General features: G+C 32.1%; 2 protein-coding genes across 3 annotated transcripts in view; one reads left to right on the top strand and one right to left on the bottom strand.

The window, feature by feature from the left end:
* Window positions 1-2,227, top strand: part of LOC143064721 (histone-lysine N-methyltransferase EHMT2-like) — a 38,606-nt gene extending 36,379 nt beyond the window's left edge. For both annotated transcript variants that reach the window (XM_076237770.1, XM_076237771.1), the window contains exon 25: window positions 85-2,227. In XM_076237770.1, the coding sequence (XP_076093885.1) occupies window positions 85-232 (148 nt within the window). In that variant the 3' untranslated portion in view covers window positions 233-2,227. The remainder of the gene's footprint in view (window positions 1-84) is intronic.
* Window positions 2,228-10,438: 8,211 nt separating this feature from the next.
* LOC143064751 (small heat shock protein p36-like) lies at window positions 10,439-16,926 on the bottom strand. Its single transcript, XM_076237823.1, has 2 exons — window positions 16,543-16,926; window positions 10,439-11,386 (listed from the first exon to the last, which is right to left on the bottom strand). The coding sequence occupies exons 1-2, from the start codon at window positions 16,793-16,795 to the stop codon at window positions 10,896-10,898; spliced, it is 744 nt and encodes a 247-aa protein (XP_076093938.1). The 5' UTR covers window positions 16,796-16,926; the 3' UTR covers window positions 10,439-10,895.
* Between the last annotated feature and the right edge of the window lie 218 nt (window positions 16,927-17,144).

The raw sequence follows: 17,144 nt of genomic DNA, 5'->3' as shown, positions 1-17,144 counted from the left end.
GAAAGGGGAGATAATAGAATTTTCCAGACAAGGGTATCTATTTATGAATTCATTAAACAGTTCTTGTTTGTTTGTATTTTACAGGTTTGACTATGGTGAGAAGTTTTGGATGATAAAATGGAAACAATTCACATGTGCCTGTGGCTGTGTTAAATGTAAATACAACTCAGAAACTATTCACAAAACAATTGAGGAGTATAAACAAAGACATGAAGAAGAAAATATAGATTAGATTTACTTCAAAAATTGTTTATATTTCATAATAATTTTAATGTACAAAACGTGATTTTTGTAGATGGGTGAATGAAATTCTTCGATAATGATGCAATAAAATTATTTTATAAGAGCCATAAGCTGTTATAAATCATGATAAATTCTGTATGGGATTAAAAATCACTCATGAATAATTCCCTAATCCAAACTTATCTGGATTGTTTAAAAGACGTCTGTTAAGTCATCAAAATTGAAACAATTTGTAATCCTTGTAGATGTTTGATATCCTGTATAGTGCCATTAGAATGACTACCGCCATTATTTATAGAAAAAGAAAAAACACTCACTTTTGGACAAAGTATACGCAAATGGGCAGCATTTCAAACTTGTATAAAACTTTGTTTACATTTATGTCTTGGTTTTGATAAGAAAATTTAACAGAATAAATACTGACTTACTGATCTTGCATAGATTTTCATGAGAGATCAATTAATTTCTTTTAATATATATCTCTATCATGAAGTTTTGATTCATGCATTACTACTTTAGAATTCCCTTTTCTAGAACTAGTCGAAACAAAATAAAAAGTAAATGTTAACTTATTTCATTTCAGAAATGAGTGGCTTATAATAATGAATGGGGTATATGATTTTATAGATTTTTACAAATATTCCTATGCCAAAATATGATAAAGTGTGGGTATGGTTTAAACAAGATATGACAAGCAGTATCAAATTGTCATACATTGCAAGGATAGTAATAATTTTTCTGGTTGATTTATACCAAATAATCGTATTCTCTCAGTTATCTACTTCTGCAAATCTTTATTTTTTAAAAGTTGTTAGTGCGTACACCTTTTTTCACTATTTTACATGATGTCATTTTGACATCAGTTTATGCCTTTTTATGTGTAGTGTATTTTGAAAGAAAATATTTTTTATTTTGTTATAAAAGAGTGCTTTTTAATGAAATGTATTCATGGATTAACTTATGTTGTTCTAACATGTAGATTTTTTGTATGCACATTTGTATTTATCATAGAATGTATTACAAATAGTAAATCTATCTAGAATTTTCTATGAAAGTATTGAAATTTATGTTATTTTTAATGAAAATAATCACTTCATCAATTAATTTGTATAGAATGGAGTAATACACTTGACATATATTTGTTTCTTCATAAGTTCAAGGATCTTTGTCCACCACCATTAACAACATTATTATATCCTACTTGAAATATATTTGCTTTGTGAAAATTAACTTGCTTGTGTATATATGAATATTTACTTGTTTCTCTTTCACCTTCTGTTTTTTCTTTCATTCCATTCTCACCCAAGTTAACAAATATTTCATGTGGGCTTCTTATCAGAAAATTTTGACTTCATGTCATTGAACCATGACATTTTACCTTCCTAAATACCATTGATGCCAGTTGCGCTCGGGAGTAATTTTGTTCCTGACAAGTCATTAACATATGGTTTTGAGTGGCTGTTAAGAGTATATGTCATGTAATATAGCTGTGAACTTTTTTTTACAGTCAAATGGTCCTGATTTGGTCTTACTTGATAACTAGACAGATTAAACTAGTACAAAGGGTGTTTGGTTCTCTTTATAGGTAGGCATCTGCTGCATATACATCATTTTATGTTGACCTCTTTATCACAATCCATTTTAGGGTCACAGGTATTTCTCTGAAATGGTGCATACAGGTCAACAGTATTAAGTACTTAGTATGTGAAATTGCTGTTGATATATATCCATCTGATATATATATTCTTGGCCTTATTTTTTGCTCCTTTATCAGATAGTTTTGTGGTTTAGTTGCTTTCATTCATATACACATAAGGGCTTCAGTATTTGGCACACAAGTATTATAAACAATGAACATGAATGTTTAACAAGTGTTATTGACTTACTAAAAACTTATTTGTCTTAAAAATGTATACAAGCAATGCTGAAGGCAAGATATTTCATTGTGTTTTCTTGTTAAATTTTGCAGTTTTGAAATTTGCTAGGTACAAAAAAAATGGTTTCTATTTTGTAATATATTGAATTTTCTATATTCCTTGTACATGATGAAAATTAATCATTTTTTGCATCAGAAAAGGAATAATATTTCAAGGTTTCTTGCTTATTGAATGCCATATTTATATCAAATGTGTAGTCTCCAGACACTAAATTCGCATATACTGTTGAAAAAGCTGATATAACATTCCAACTTCTTTTGTTGGCATTGGTAATTTGAAATTTTGCTGTCATTTGCATAGACTAATATAGTTCATTAATGTGAAAGTATTCGTTTACAATGACTGATAAGACTTATAAATTTATTGTCACACAAGTTATGTGTTATATCAGAAATATATAAATGCCCACGAACATTTATAATTTTGGAAAACTTATAATCTGTCCATTTGTATATGGGAAAGGTTAACACAAATTATTAGTACATGTAGTTTAAAACTTTACATATAAAGTATTTTATTTAAGATAGCAAGTTTTATGTATTTATATTAGTTCAAAGTAAATATACTCTTCATTTTAATAAGATTTTATTTATAATAAAAACTCACTATTGAGGATAAAATTATTCACTAATAAATTAAACTGTAATAAAATCTACATTTACTGATAAAGGATTTGATCCCAGTGATATATGATTCGTCATTGCTTGCAAACTCTTGATAGATACATGAAGGTTTTACATGGCTTAACTTTTTTATCATGATGATTTGTACATAAGAAATAATCATTTTAATCTAATTAAAGATAAAAAATAGATATCAATCTATCTTGAATTGCATTTGTATTTTAATTTAATATCCATATTGTAGCATTATAGACAATAAAATTTAAGACAAATTGTGTTTTTAATTGTATATGTTAAGAATGATATATTGTTTGTATATAGAAGCTTCCAAGATGCACCAAATGTTTTTGTCTAGAAATCCACACATGCTGATAAAGCCAGACATAGACAGTGTTTTCTTCAGTAGACTGTTGGTGGTAGATTAACGGTCTGCAACACTATCTAAAACTACAGGTTGTAAGGTATACATAATTAGTAGATAATACCCCTTATTTTAAGTTGACAACCGTCATAAATGTGCAGATATATAAAGTAAAGGCCAATACAATAGATTGATCTTCAAATTGTTTTTTATAAAGAAATAAAATTTGAGACAAAAGATGAAGATATATAAGAATATAAAGGAGATGTGGTGTGATAACCAATAAATATAAAGGAGATGTGGTATGATAACCAATGAATATAAAGGAGATGTGGTATGATAACCAATGAATATAAAGGAGATGTGGTATGATAACCAATGAGTATAAAGGAGATGTGGTATTATGTTCTTCTTCGCTGTACTCATACGAACATAAAAATTGTCTTAATTATATATAAATAAAACAAAAAGCAATTTGGGATGAGAAATTGTACTGATCAGTTTAATATATAATAGAAATAAATTGTGACAACTCTGGTCATGTAAGTCGTGGTCTCTGGATCTCCGAATAATGGTAGGAAATCTACAAGTATAAAAATGTTACATCAGAAACAGAAATAACTGCAATTACATATCATCAATGCAAAATATACGTGTCGATCTGATCAGTAAATTTTTCTCGACAAGAGAAAAGGCGCGAAATCCAGATATATATGTGTGAAAACCGAATTACTGCGGATATAAGCGAATGCGAATATTTATACGCCAAATTAAGAAATGAATTGATAATATAAAGGAGATATGGTATGATAATATAAAGGAGATGTGGTATGATAATATAAAGGAGATATGGTATTATAATATAAAGGAGATATGGTATGATAATATAAAGGAGATGTGGTATGATAATATAAAAGAGATATGGTATGATAATATAAAGGAGATGTGGTATGATAACCAATGAATATAAAGGAGATGTGGTATGATAACCAATGAGACATATAAGAATATAAAGGAGATGTGGTATGATAACCAATGAGTATAAAGGAGATGTGGTATGATAACCAATGAATATAAAGGAGATGTGGTATGATAACCAATGAATATAAAGGAGATGTGGTATGATAACCAATGAGTATAAAGGAGATGTGGTATGATAACCAATGAATATAAAGGAGATGTGGTATGATAACCAATGAATACAAAGGAGATGTGGTATGATAACCAATGAATATAAAGGAGATGTGGTATGATAATACAAAGGAGATGTGGTATGATAATATAAAGGAGGTGTGGTATGATAACCAATGAATATAAAGGAGATGTGGTATGATAATATAAAGGAGGTGTGGTATGATAACCAATGAATATAAAGGAGGTGTGGTATGATAACCAATGAATATAAAGAAGATGTGGTATGATAATATAAAGGAAGTGTGGTATGATAACCAATGAATATAAAGGAGGTGTGGTATGATAACCAATGAATATAAAGGAGATGTGGTATGATAACAAATGAGACATAAGAATATAAAGGAGATGTGGTATGATAACCAATGAGTATAAAGGAGATTTGGTATGATAACCAATGAATATAAAGGAGATGTGGTATGATAACCAATGAGAATAAAGGAGATGTGGTATGATAACCAATGAATATAAAGGAGACGTGGTATGATAACCAATGAATATAAAGGAGATGTGGTATGATAACCAATGAATATAAAGGAGATGTGGTATGATAACCAATGAGACATATAAGAATATAAAGGAGATGTGGTATAACCAATGAGACATATAAGAATATAAAGGAGATGAGGTATGATAACCAATGAGTATAAAGGAGATTTGGTATGATAACCAATGAATATAAAGGAGATGTGGTATGATAACCAATGAGTATAAAGGAGATGTGGTATGATAACCAATGAGTATAAAGGAGATATGGTATGATAACCAATGAATACAAAGGAGATGTGGTATGATAATATAAAGGAGATGTGTTATGATAACCAATGAATATAAAGGAGATGTGGTAAGATATCATAACCAATGAGACAACTATACACTAAAGTTCTAATCAAGTGGATGTAACCAATTTTAGGCAACCATATTCATCTGGCAATCAGGTTCACTGGAAAAATATTTCTGTATTTTTCTGGCAAATAGATTCATTTGAACGTATGTTACATTTTTTTTTTCATATTATCAAGATGCATGTAATAATAATTTTTGATTCAATATACAATTAATTCATCCATAGATATTATCAGAAATAAGTAATTTGGGCAACAAATGCAATAATGTATTGTCAATTCCCTTGTTTGCTTTACTTTATATCTTGTCTGTCTCTTTGACCATGTGACCTATTGTTACCACTTGGCGTTAGTGAATTGGCGAAACTAACTGTAACCAAGCTTGGTTCCCAATGATCTTCAGGGTATTATACATGAGGTAAAAATTTGTATTTCACCTTAAAATTTAGGTAATTTCAATCAATGAATTGACCCTTATACAAATTGAAAAAAATGATTTGTTGCTATTAAATGGTATTTTTTTATTCCATGCGGCGGTATTAGTTCACTTCTTAAACTTCTCAATATTTTAGAAGGTTGGAAACATGGATACTTCGTACTTTGTATATAGATGCCTCATGTTACAAAGTTGCGGTCTGTCACATGTCCATTGTCCTTCACCTCATTTTCATAGTTCAGTGACTACTTGGAAAAAAAAGTTTTGATTTTTTTTTTATGTTAATTGCTCTCTTATTATGAGTAATAGCCTAGGATAGCTATATTTGGTATGTGCGAACCTTGCAAGATACTCATGCCCATCAGACAGTTTTCATTTGACCTCGACCTCATTTCAAGGATCCGTGAACAAGGTTAAGTTTTGGTGGTCAAGTTCATATCTCAGATACTTTAAGCAATTAGTCTAGTATATTCGGTGTATTCAATGATTGTAAGGCGCACAAGTCCAACTGGCAGGTGTCCTCTGACCTTGACCTCATTTTCATAGTTCAGTGGTTATAGTTAAGTTTTTGTGTTTTGGTCTGTTTTTCTTATCCTGTATGCAATATGTTAACTATATTTGGTGTATGGAATGATTGTAAGGTGTACATGTCTAGCTATAAAAAAAGAAGATGTGATTGCCAATGGGCCAACTCTCCACAAGAGACCAAAATGACACAGAAATTAATAACTATAGGTCACCGTATGGCCTTCAACAATGAGCAAAGCCCATACCGCAGAGTCAGCTTTAAAAGGCCCGAAATGACAATGTAAAACAATTCAAACGAGAAACCACTGAATTACAGACTCCTGACTTGGGACAGGCACATTCATACATAATGTGACTGGGACAGTGTTATAACAGTACAACATAAGAACGATCTATAAAAATCAGATGAAAATGGCTTAACTCATCAGATGGACAAAAATACAAGTGGACGTGGCCGGGTACTTGTACATCCCAACAACAAAAAGACGCTAGATACAGATATGAGAGTACTCGCAGTTAACTGACAGCTAGTTCAAAGCCACTAACAACTAATAAAAAAGCACGCATCTTAGACTAATCCGTACACATCCAACATCCAATGGATTTAGTGTACAGACGTCATAAACAGTCAGAGAAAAACATGACCTTGTGCAATGCCAAGATACAGGTGGCAAAAAAAAACCCCACAAACAAAATGTCTGAAACAATCGAATACTTTTAACTACTGCAAGGAGTTAATGCTACTAAACAATCAATGAATTGACCCTTATACAAATTAAAAAAAAAATAAATTTGTTGCTATTAAATGGTATTTTTTTACTCCATGAAATCGACTGTAATAATAACAAGCGCAGTTTTACCGACCAAGTGCTAATAAATGAAGAAAAAAAACCTTTTGAATAATTTCGATCGATCGGAACACTTTTCTGGATATACCTTCATCATGAACACTCCATTCCCAACATTTAAAAGTCAAGGATGTACAATTCCAAATGCACACGATGACCTACATATATATATATATATATGTTCAGGACGACCACATATCTATTTAACAATTTTTAAAAAATAGGTTAAAAAAACGACGGTAGGTGTACTGAAATTACATTCCCCCTACACGAGGGACCGGATTTAACGTCTCAATTCCAGCCTGACGTGGTTGCATGGATATTTTTACATCTTACACAGACAAAATGAAACTAGGCATTAAGAAGGCAAGTTTTATATTTGATCAAATTCGTATTTTAAGCTCATAATATACATCCCAACAACAAAAAGACGCTAGATACAGATAGATAGATATATATATATATACGTTGAAAAAACTATTAAGAAACAAAGGTTGACAAAGTTGACCAGTTGTCTCATTAACTTTGTCAACCTTTGTTTCTTAATAGTTTTTTCAACGTATTATATAAGAAAAGTTTGTTGAAAATAATGAGAGTACCGAATTACTGATTATTTAGCTGATTATACACTCGGATAGTCGACCAGAAAAGGTATCAACCCGGTGCTAGTGAAAGAAACCAACACTATATAAATGTTGTGCATTAGAAGCACTTTTGTGGATTTCAAGTGACTTTTATTAGAAAACCTCAATCCGTCAGAACATTTTGAACGGCGGTATTGTATAGATTCATAGGTAATATTATGAGCTTAAAATACGAATTTGATCAAATATAAAACTTGCCTTCTTAATGCCTAGTTTCATTTTGTCTGTGTAAGATGTAAAAATATCCATGCAACCACGTCAGGCTGGAATTGAGACGTTAAATCCGGTCCCTCGTGTAGGGGGAATGTAATTTCAGTACACCTACCGTCGTTTTTTTAACCTATTTTTTAAAAATTGTTAAATAGATATGTGGTCGTCCTGAACATACATGTGATAATTGCCACTGGACTTAAACTAATGAAAAAATTTTCATACAAGAATTTATCTATTTCATATGAGAATCAGGAACCAACTTTACATGCATTGATTAGATTTTGATAATCTTAAAACAACCAAATATGTAATGCTGTACATACTCTTATGTACTCTTGTGGGTCTTCATCCTGTCAATACTTATATTTTGACATTGCACCACAAGATCATGCTTGTCTCGCGTGATAGATAGTTTAGTCTGTAAAAAAGTTATTTCCTTAAATTCATTGGATGTTGGATGTGGACTGATTGATTTAGCCTTAGATGTATGTTTTTTTTTTTTCAAAAGTTGTAATTGGCTTTGAAAGAGCTGTCAAAAACTGCGAGTTCTCTCAGAACTGTACTTAATGTCTTTTTGTTTTTGGGGTGTACAAGTACACGTCCAAGTCCACTCTGTGTTTTTGTTAGATGTATTTCTATTTCTATCCATCGGGTGGCTTAAACCTTTTTCAACTGATTTTGATACGTTTGTTCTCATGTTGTACTGTTACACCACAGTCCCAGGTTAGGTTGAGGGCTGGCGCCTTTAAACTGTTTAACTCCGCCGCATTCTGTATGTGCCTGTCCCAAGTCCGGAGCCTGTAATTCAGTACTGTTACATTTTTATATAAATCAAGCCGTTATTTTTCTCACTAAAATTGTTTAACATTTCTCATTTCGGGACCTTTCATAGCTGACTATGCACTATGGGTCATACCCCGAAGCAAAGAAACAATAACAGCAAAATGTACCTATTCTAATCTAAACAACAATTTGCCGCTATTCGCTGTACAATCCGCTTTATTTAACTCTCTGAATTTCTCTGTATGTTTTTTTTCCGAAATACAGTGTTTTTCAAGCTTAATTGTAATACCGGTTGCATACCGGTATATAATAGCTTTATTATTAGGAATCAGTATAACAAACATACTTCTCAGCAAAACGTAGAATATAATGAAAGTAAGAAAAAATCCTTATCCGACTTCCAATTTTTTCCATCGCTTCAAGAGTATCAGTATGCTACACAGAGAGTCCCGTTTAAACAATATTTTTTTGTAGACGCCAATTGATGACAGTAGCTGACATGGAGCTGTAATTCTACAGCAGTCGTCTGATAACCAGAATTCGTGACAAACGAGCCATTTCAATTTTGAAATTATTAATTTTCCTCATCTAAGGAGCAATTAATACAGCATATTCACGTATGGAGTGCACCTTTCTAAACTTATACGACTCTTACTACTCAGGACTTGGTAGAACGTGAGCCAGGTTTTTTTATAGAGCGTCTCAGCCTTTTTCTCAAAATGTTAATCGGAAAGTACCAAGACCTATATTTAATAGATAAATATTCAGTGCTTACTTCACAATAAGTACAAGATGGTCTCGAGTTAAAGTGCTGCTGATGTTATTTCCTTTTATTTGACTGTGCTATTACGCTCCTTTACGTATGACTGTTGATGCGATACTTATTTATAAATCCAGCTACCAGGTTTTGGACTTTTTGCGTTCGTCGGTGGGTCCAGATGTGAGATTTAGACACCAGAGATTTTTTTAAAGCGTTGTGATAATTTTGTATACCCTGCTGAAATTTGTACTTTATCGAGAACGTGTTGTAAAATAATTTTTTGTTGACGTCTTTGGCAAATTTACTACCAAATAGAACAATATTTTTTTGGCGTTTTCAGTTTCGTAGATTTGTTTGATTTTTTAATCAGTTGTGTCGCATGTCTAATCCCAAATATTGTCACTTTTACCTTTTATATCTGTTTGAGTTGCTCATCCTATAATACCAACATTTAGGAATGATAAACAACTGTCATACAAGTGGGAGGTTTAGCAAGCTATACAACCAGGTTTAATCGACCGTTTTCTTCGGAAATTACAGTACCAATTCCGGAATTTGACAGTCGTTTTGTATAGCTTAGCCATGTGAAGTATGGAACCAAATTAAAAAAATCTTTGGTTCAAATCGATGTGAAATCAGACAGAAATGTTTTTCTAAATGATAAAAAGATGGAGGGACCGTCAGCTTGACGCAAAGGTAAAGCAATTTATCATACACTGTCTTTTTAATTGATTATTTTATCAAGCAAACAACTGAAACAGCACTGAGCATTATAGAGTGTTTCATGTGAGTCCAACCAGTGACATAGGATAACACTTATCAAATCGATGTTTTGAATTAATTTTTTAATTTGCCATTATTAGAATATAAAACCATTTACGTATGAATGAAAGCATTAGCAACAAGATGCAGTATAAAATAAAAACACAAATAAACACCAAACAAAACCTTGGCCTCAACGGACTTTGAAAAGTAACCATGCTGTTATCAAAATTGTAACCTTGAACAATAATAAACTGATAAAAATACTGTGTCAGACAATTTAATGTCTTTCTCTGACAACAACAAAACAAACACATGTATACACAAGAGCAAAGTATTAACATATTTGTTCTGTTTTTTAAACTGAACTAAAAATTATGCGACATTCAATGATTGGTCCATTATAATGATAGGTCCATTATAGAATATACTTGATTTTCAAAACATGTTGTAAACATCTAACATAATACTGCTTCACATATAATATTACACTATACAATGACAAATATTTGAGAAAAAAAGTTCTAACAATTTAAATTAGCAAACATAAATGATTTTTCTTTTTTCTTTTTAAATTACTGACAGTATGAGAAACATCAAATGATTGGTCAAATATTGCAAAAACAATCACAATAGACAGAATGTTGACTACAAAAATGTAATCAAGTTCAAAAGTATAGTCTAAAATCCGCTATTGTGACTTGGACAGTCAAATCTGGATTTATTTTTTGGCTTGTTCCATTTCAACATCTTCAACAACTGGTGCACGAATAGTAAGATTTCCTTCCTCATCTTTCAAGCATTCAATATTCTTTCCATCCACAGATCGTGGAACTGTCATCTGACGCCAGAATGACTCTCGTATTTCATGACCATCTTCAGACCTCTGTTTTTCTCCTTGGACTGTCAATATTCCATCCTTACACGACACTTTAACCTCCTCTGGTCGGAAATTTTCAACATTGAATTTCATCAAGTTGCTGTGACTATCACTTGACACTAAGGCACCTCCTTCATGTGGTACAACTTGTATTTGTCTCTCCTCTGGATGAAGGTATGGGGCTTCTAATACCATAGTACCATCTGATCTCATGAAGCTGTGCATTTTCTCAGCATCAACATTCTCTGGAACCTTGACGGTCCTTTTTCGTTCAACAGTATCCCCCCATTCATCATTACCATCAGTGTACTTGGCATGAATAATTACATTACCTAAAATAAAAGGGATATGTTGGGTTTACATGTATGTCAATGAGGAAGCAATGTCTAACAACACAAATGTAGACTGCATCACCCTCCCATCTAGCCATCTCCAGTCAAAGTTTGTTGTTTTTTTTAAGGTCTTATAGCTAATTGAGTATAAAAAAAGTTTGGAATAAATTTAACAGGGATTTGCCATTATCACAGAAGCCCTTACATCCACATAAAGTATTCAAAATTATCTACAGACAACTGCTGACAAGGTTCCTGAATTAAGACAGGCACTTGAAAAGTTAAGAGTGGTTAATCTATTTGCTGAATAATTCAAATTTCCCCTTTCAGCCTTGGTGGATTAACAAATGTTACATATAATAACAATGAAAATCAGAAAACACTTAATTCAATAATACATGTACCTATATAAAAGGACTACAAATAACCCCAGTAATTAGAAAAATCATCATAAAGAAATTAATTCCAAGTTACCAAAAGCAAACTTTAAGTACTACTTAACCAGCTAATACCAAATTATGCAGTTATAGATTCTATACATTATTGTTGACTACAGTTGATTTCAAAGACTTATTAGAAAAATCATCATAAAGAAATTAATTCCAAGTTACCAAAAGCAAACTTTAAGTACTACTTAACCAGCTAATACCAAATTATGCAGTTATAGATTCTATACATTATTGTTGACTACAGTTGATTTCAAAGACTTATTGTAAACTGCAGAGTAACCAGTCCGGAATGCGGTTCGATAAAATTGCTCCCCTTGTTTTTTCGCTCTCCTGTCAAATCATGTAATTTCGCTATCTCCAATGGTAGACGCTACAACGATGGGTGTCGTCAAGAAAGGTACGATTAAAGGAATCAGCTAGGAATTAGACGATCACCATTGGTATAGGTGAGTTGTTTAATAGTTGTTGCTTTGTGATAAATGCATGTTTTGGATTTATTGATAATCAGGAATAGCTGGAAAGGAAAGAAACGTGTTGCTACGTGAACCCGGAAAGGCCGGGACGAATTTAAAAAAAAAATCTAGAGACGATCGTTCTGAGTGTGCCACCTACACATTCAAACGTGTACACAAGCAAAATATTCCCTATCTATGTAATGTGTTTTCATAATTATGTGATAAAGAGCAAAAAAAAGTAGCAGTTTTTTGTGTCTTGTTGTTAAGCATTTCCAGGGGAGATAATGTTATTTTTCACGGTGTGTTTGATAGGTTTGTTACATTGTAACATTATATAATACACACTCAGAAAGTGGATTAAAAATAGCCTCCTACACTAAATTAACTGAATTTCAATTATTCTATTTACCGTAATGCTATTATATAAACTTCGGAGGTTCATATCACTTATATTCAACGTTTTTATATCGGATTTTTTTTACTATTGATGTTGAACGGTTCATAGTAAAAAAAAAATCCGATAAAACCGTTGAATGTAAATGATATGGACCTCAGAAGTGTTATATATTGTCCTTTAATATAAGACCGGAGGTTCATATCATTTTATACATTCAACATTTTTTATCGAATTTTTGTTATTAACTATCAATGTTGAACGGTTCAACATTGGTAGTTAAAAAAATCCGATAAAAATTAACGGTTCAACATTGATAGTAAAAAACAATCCGATAAACATGTTGAATCTTAAAGATATGAAACTCTGACGCCTTATATTATAGGACTATCGTTTATTAGTTCTTTAATCTAACTAAATGGGTTTTTTTTTTGTGGTGAATATTAAAAAAAAAGAGGGGATGGGCTTTTAAAAACACCAAAATACCTTAACAATCCTACAACATTTGTTTACAGAATGAGAATTGAATTCCGATCCGTACGGGGAACATGTGGTTGCAACCCACTCTTTAATTGCCTGTTCGATATTTTTTATTGCAGTGTCGAAAAGGGAGATAGACAGCAGTTTTATCTAGAAGTTATGTACGTTCTGCTATACATTTGACAGTCAGTAACTATTCTGAAGTACACATGTCGACCAGAGGCATGGAACAGAGAGGTGAGGTTTTAAAGTACCAGATGCTTATCTGAGATTCCAATTTGAACTAAAAAAAGCAATTATATAAAGATATGTAGGAGAAATAATCTATATGAATAAAGTTATGTCACAAAAGGAACTTGTTTTTTTTTATATACAGAATTTGTCAAACGTCTCCATAACAGAAGAGATGTGAATGCATCCTTCATAGTCTTGTAATACTAATGGTAATAATTTATATAATTTCTGAGATATAGCAGTGCTATTGGTTTCCCCTTTCTCCTTCTTCAAAAAACTTGATCATCTGAACTCTTTCTTTTTTTTAAATTGGAGCCCTGTTCAAGAACAGTTAGAAGAGCATATGCTTAATTTTCGTTATCTTTTAGAATCATATTTAAAAAAAAAAACAAAAAAAAACAGGTTATACATTCTACATAAAATATGCCAGTCAACCGCAAATGTTATCACCCAAAAAAGGTCTTTAGTATATTCATTTTTCAACTTACAAAATATGCCAAAGGTTTAAGCATCCCAAACATTACTCTTGTACAAAACTATAACAGATTATCAAAGACTGTCTAGTAAGTACAATTTTAACCCATGCCGCTGCTCTTTTAAGCACCGTCTTAGCAACGACTTGGTTGATTGTAAGAGTTCGGTGCAGAGACTGAAGACGTGAGGCAATAACATGGAGATAAGTATATATAAGAACAACGTTTTCAAGAATATAGGCAGGGGGTGGGGGGGCTTTCGTCGGGAAAATATGTTTGATTAATCATAGGGAATCACCGGAGCATGACTGGAGCGAGATCCCCTTAGCTTAGTCTTAATTCCTTGTTGATGGATTGCTTCCTGGCTTGCTTTGGTAGAGTATTGTCTGCATGTTTCACACTCGAGTAATATATATATACGCATGTGCAGTACATGAAATATGAAGACACCGGTGTACTACTATAGTACTTGACTTGTAATAGTGAGCAAGTATGAGAAAAATAGAGTGAGCCACCGTATACGGTAAAAAATAATATAAAGGAACTTTGATTTTCTTGAATCTGTTTCTGAGTTGTGAAGAACTAACATACAACTAACAGTGGGACGGTTATTCAAGTAAAGTACTATAATACAATCGAGTCTTTATGTGATAAACTATAATAAAATTGAGTCTAATGTAAAACGGTTAAATAAGTAAAGACTCTTAATGTCTTGCAAATTTTCGACTGTAGGTACATTTGTAAACTAATAAGAAAAGAAAAAGATATAAATAGTAAATTCAAATCGTATGAATACTATTGGCGAACAAAAAAAATATCACATTATGTCGCCGGACAATTGTAAGATGCTATAAGATAGACTAAAAATGTATCGAAAATATAGCACAAAAGAAATCATGAAATAACTCACTGCAATCCCAATTTAAGATGCAAACACATCATAAGAAAAACAAAACCACATCATATATCCACATGACACAAAACAAAAACCAACTGCAATCAACAAATAAGACGCAAAGAATAAAAAAAATCCATTCGCGGGCAACTACCGACTTATTATACTGTATGATCGAACACAAACATAGATCCCGCTAACATGTTTAACCCCGCCACATTATTTATGTATGTGCCTGTCCCAAGTCAGGAGCCTGTAATTCAGTAGTTGTTGTTTGTTTATGTGTTACATATTTGTTTTTCGTTCATTTTTTTTAATATAAATAAGGCCGTTAGTTTTCTCGTTTGAATTGTTTTACTCTGTTATATCTGGGCCTTTTATAGCTGACTATGCGGTATGGGCTTTGCTCATTGTTGAAGGCCGTACGGTGAATATGACACCAAAGAAATAAGACGCAAACTAAATTACAAGAAATTGCAAGATAAATAAATGACGTATAAAAAATAATTCCGAACGACAATTGGTTAACACAAACGAAAGGAATACAACGATATAAATTTATGCTACCCCAAAAACTCAACTTCACGATGGTCAACCAATCCGGGTAACTGTATAACTAAGGTGTAACAAAATGTGTAACAAAACTTTTTAAAATAATACAGAAATTATGACTGTCGGTGAAATTGTAATTGTTAAAGAAAAAACATGTCAAACATGCAAATATTATTTAAAAAAATTAGTTTTAATCACTTAAAAGTCATGTGATGTTACAAATATAGGACGGGTGTGTTCGATTCGTAAATTAATTAACAAAATCCCGTCATATAACATCCAACTTTGAAATTGCGTCCAAATGTCAAATTTAGGTGTGCCACTTTGGGAATGGTCTTAAACGATTGGCAATTCATTTCTCAATTTTTGTAATTTTTCCCAGATTTTTTCTATGTCCAGCAAAAAAAAGTAGCAGTTTATAAGGAGACCCCCTAAATGACGTAACACCTTGACTTATGGTCGTTTTAAAAACGATTGTTTGCAAGTTGCATTGTCAACAATTGTACAATATGAAAATTAAACGACGTGAATGCAAATATTTATAATGACTTTACGGAAAGTAACTTTTGTGACATCTTGACAACCGTATACAAAGTTCATTTCACTTTTCTACCTTCTAAACACAAGAGGTCGAATTCCTTTGTTCTATTTAAACCGCATATCGGACTGTAACATCCTAAATCAAGGAGGAACATATTATGAGAATGTCCTGAGTAAACATGTGATATAGTGAAAACCCATGGTTAAGTGAATAATAAAACCTAATAAAATGGGACATGTTCATATGTAAGATCTCCTTTGGAGCACCATAACATGAAAAAAATATTCGGTGGAGACTGTAAGCCAAATGGATATACAATTTGATAACAGATCATAACAAATGGGTTTTTGTATTTTTTTTTTTTTTTTTTTATCTATTATTGAAAGAGGGGGGGGGGGCTTGAAACCCCTTTTTTGATTAATAAATCAATGTTTTTGAAATATTGTCGTCTGTATTGTCGTTCTATTATTGTTGACATATAACTGCACCCCCTCCCCCTTTTCTCACTGGATTACCTCCTGTAAACGCAATTTCAAAATTCAAATTTCTAAGGGTCCTAAATATATATGCATGTAATATTTGTCGCTGAACAACAAGTCAGTCAAAATAAGTAGTGGAGAACGATGTCCTGTAACATCTATATTTTGTTGAAATTTAAGCATACATATTATTATAAAACTCACCGTTATCAACTTTCACTTTGACATGCTGTGCATCAAAGTCTCCGATTTTTACGCTGTATGTCCACTTTTTATCCGCCAGTGAAGTCTCCGGTCTGCGCCTCCTACGCACTGCCATTCCCGGGCATGGTGGGTGACGACCATACCCATAACCTACGGACATAGGCTCCCAGTCATCCATAAAGTGAAACATGTCATCAAAATCATGCTGTGTAGACTGATTGTAGCGGTTCCAAAGCACTGGAACAAACGTCATCTTTACTCTGTTCTGCTAAAAGTCGTCTGTACTGTTGATATCGTTTATTCGTTCTGTAACCCTCTGGCGTTTTCATTGTGTTTATGGTAGTAATGCTGAAACTCGAAAGTTCTCGATATTTTATTAAAACGCAAAATGTTGCTTTCTTATTCAAGTTCAAGGTCATTTAGTTATTTATAGGATGCACTTATTGTGGTCTACATGAACTAGAAGCTTGAAGAAATATCTTGAAAATGCTCTCATCATCTTAGTCCATCGTATATACATGTGTGGAAAGGGGAGGGGAGCAATTTTATTTATAACATTGTTTGATTATAAAAATTTGAGAAGAGAAAACAATTATATATTT

Source organism: Mytilus galloprovincialis, chromosome 2 (assembly GCF_965363235.1).
Source record: "Mytilus galloprovincialis chromosome 2, xbMytGall1.hap1.1, whole genome shotgun sequence".
Lineage (NCBI taxonomy): Eukaryota > Metazoa > Mollusca > Bivalvia > Mytilida > Mytilidae > Mytilus > Mytilus galloprovincialis.
Note: the sequence above shows the minus strand (reverse complement) of the source record. Positions and strands in the feature narration are given on the sequence as shown.

Bases quoted from the DNA above. Each gene is read 5' to 3' on its own strand.
- LOC143064751 (XM_076237823.1), bottom strand. From the start codon at position 16,795: ATGACGTTTGTTCCAGTGCTTTGGAACCGCTACAATCAGTCTACACAG. The intron at 11,387-16,542 runs GTGAGTTTTATA...CTTTTATTTTAG, and splicing joins CAAAGTGAAAGTTGATAACG to GTAATGTAATTATTCATGCC.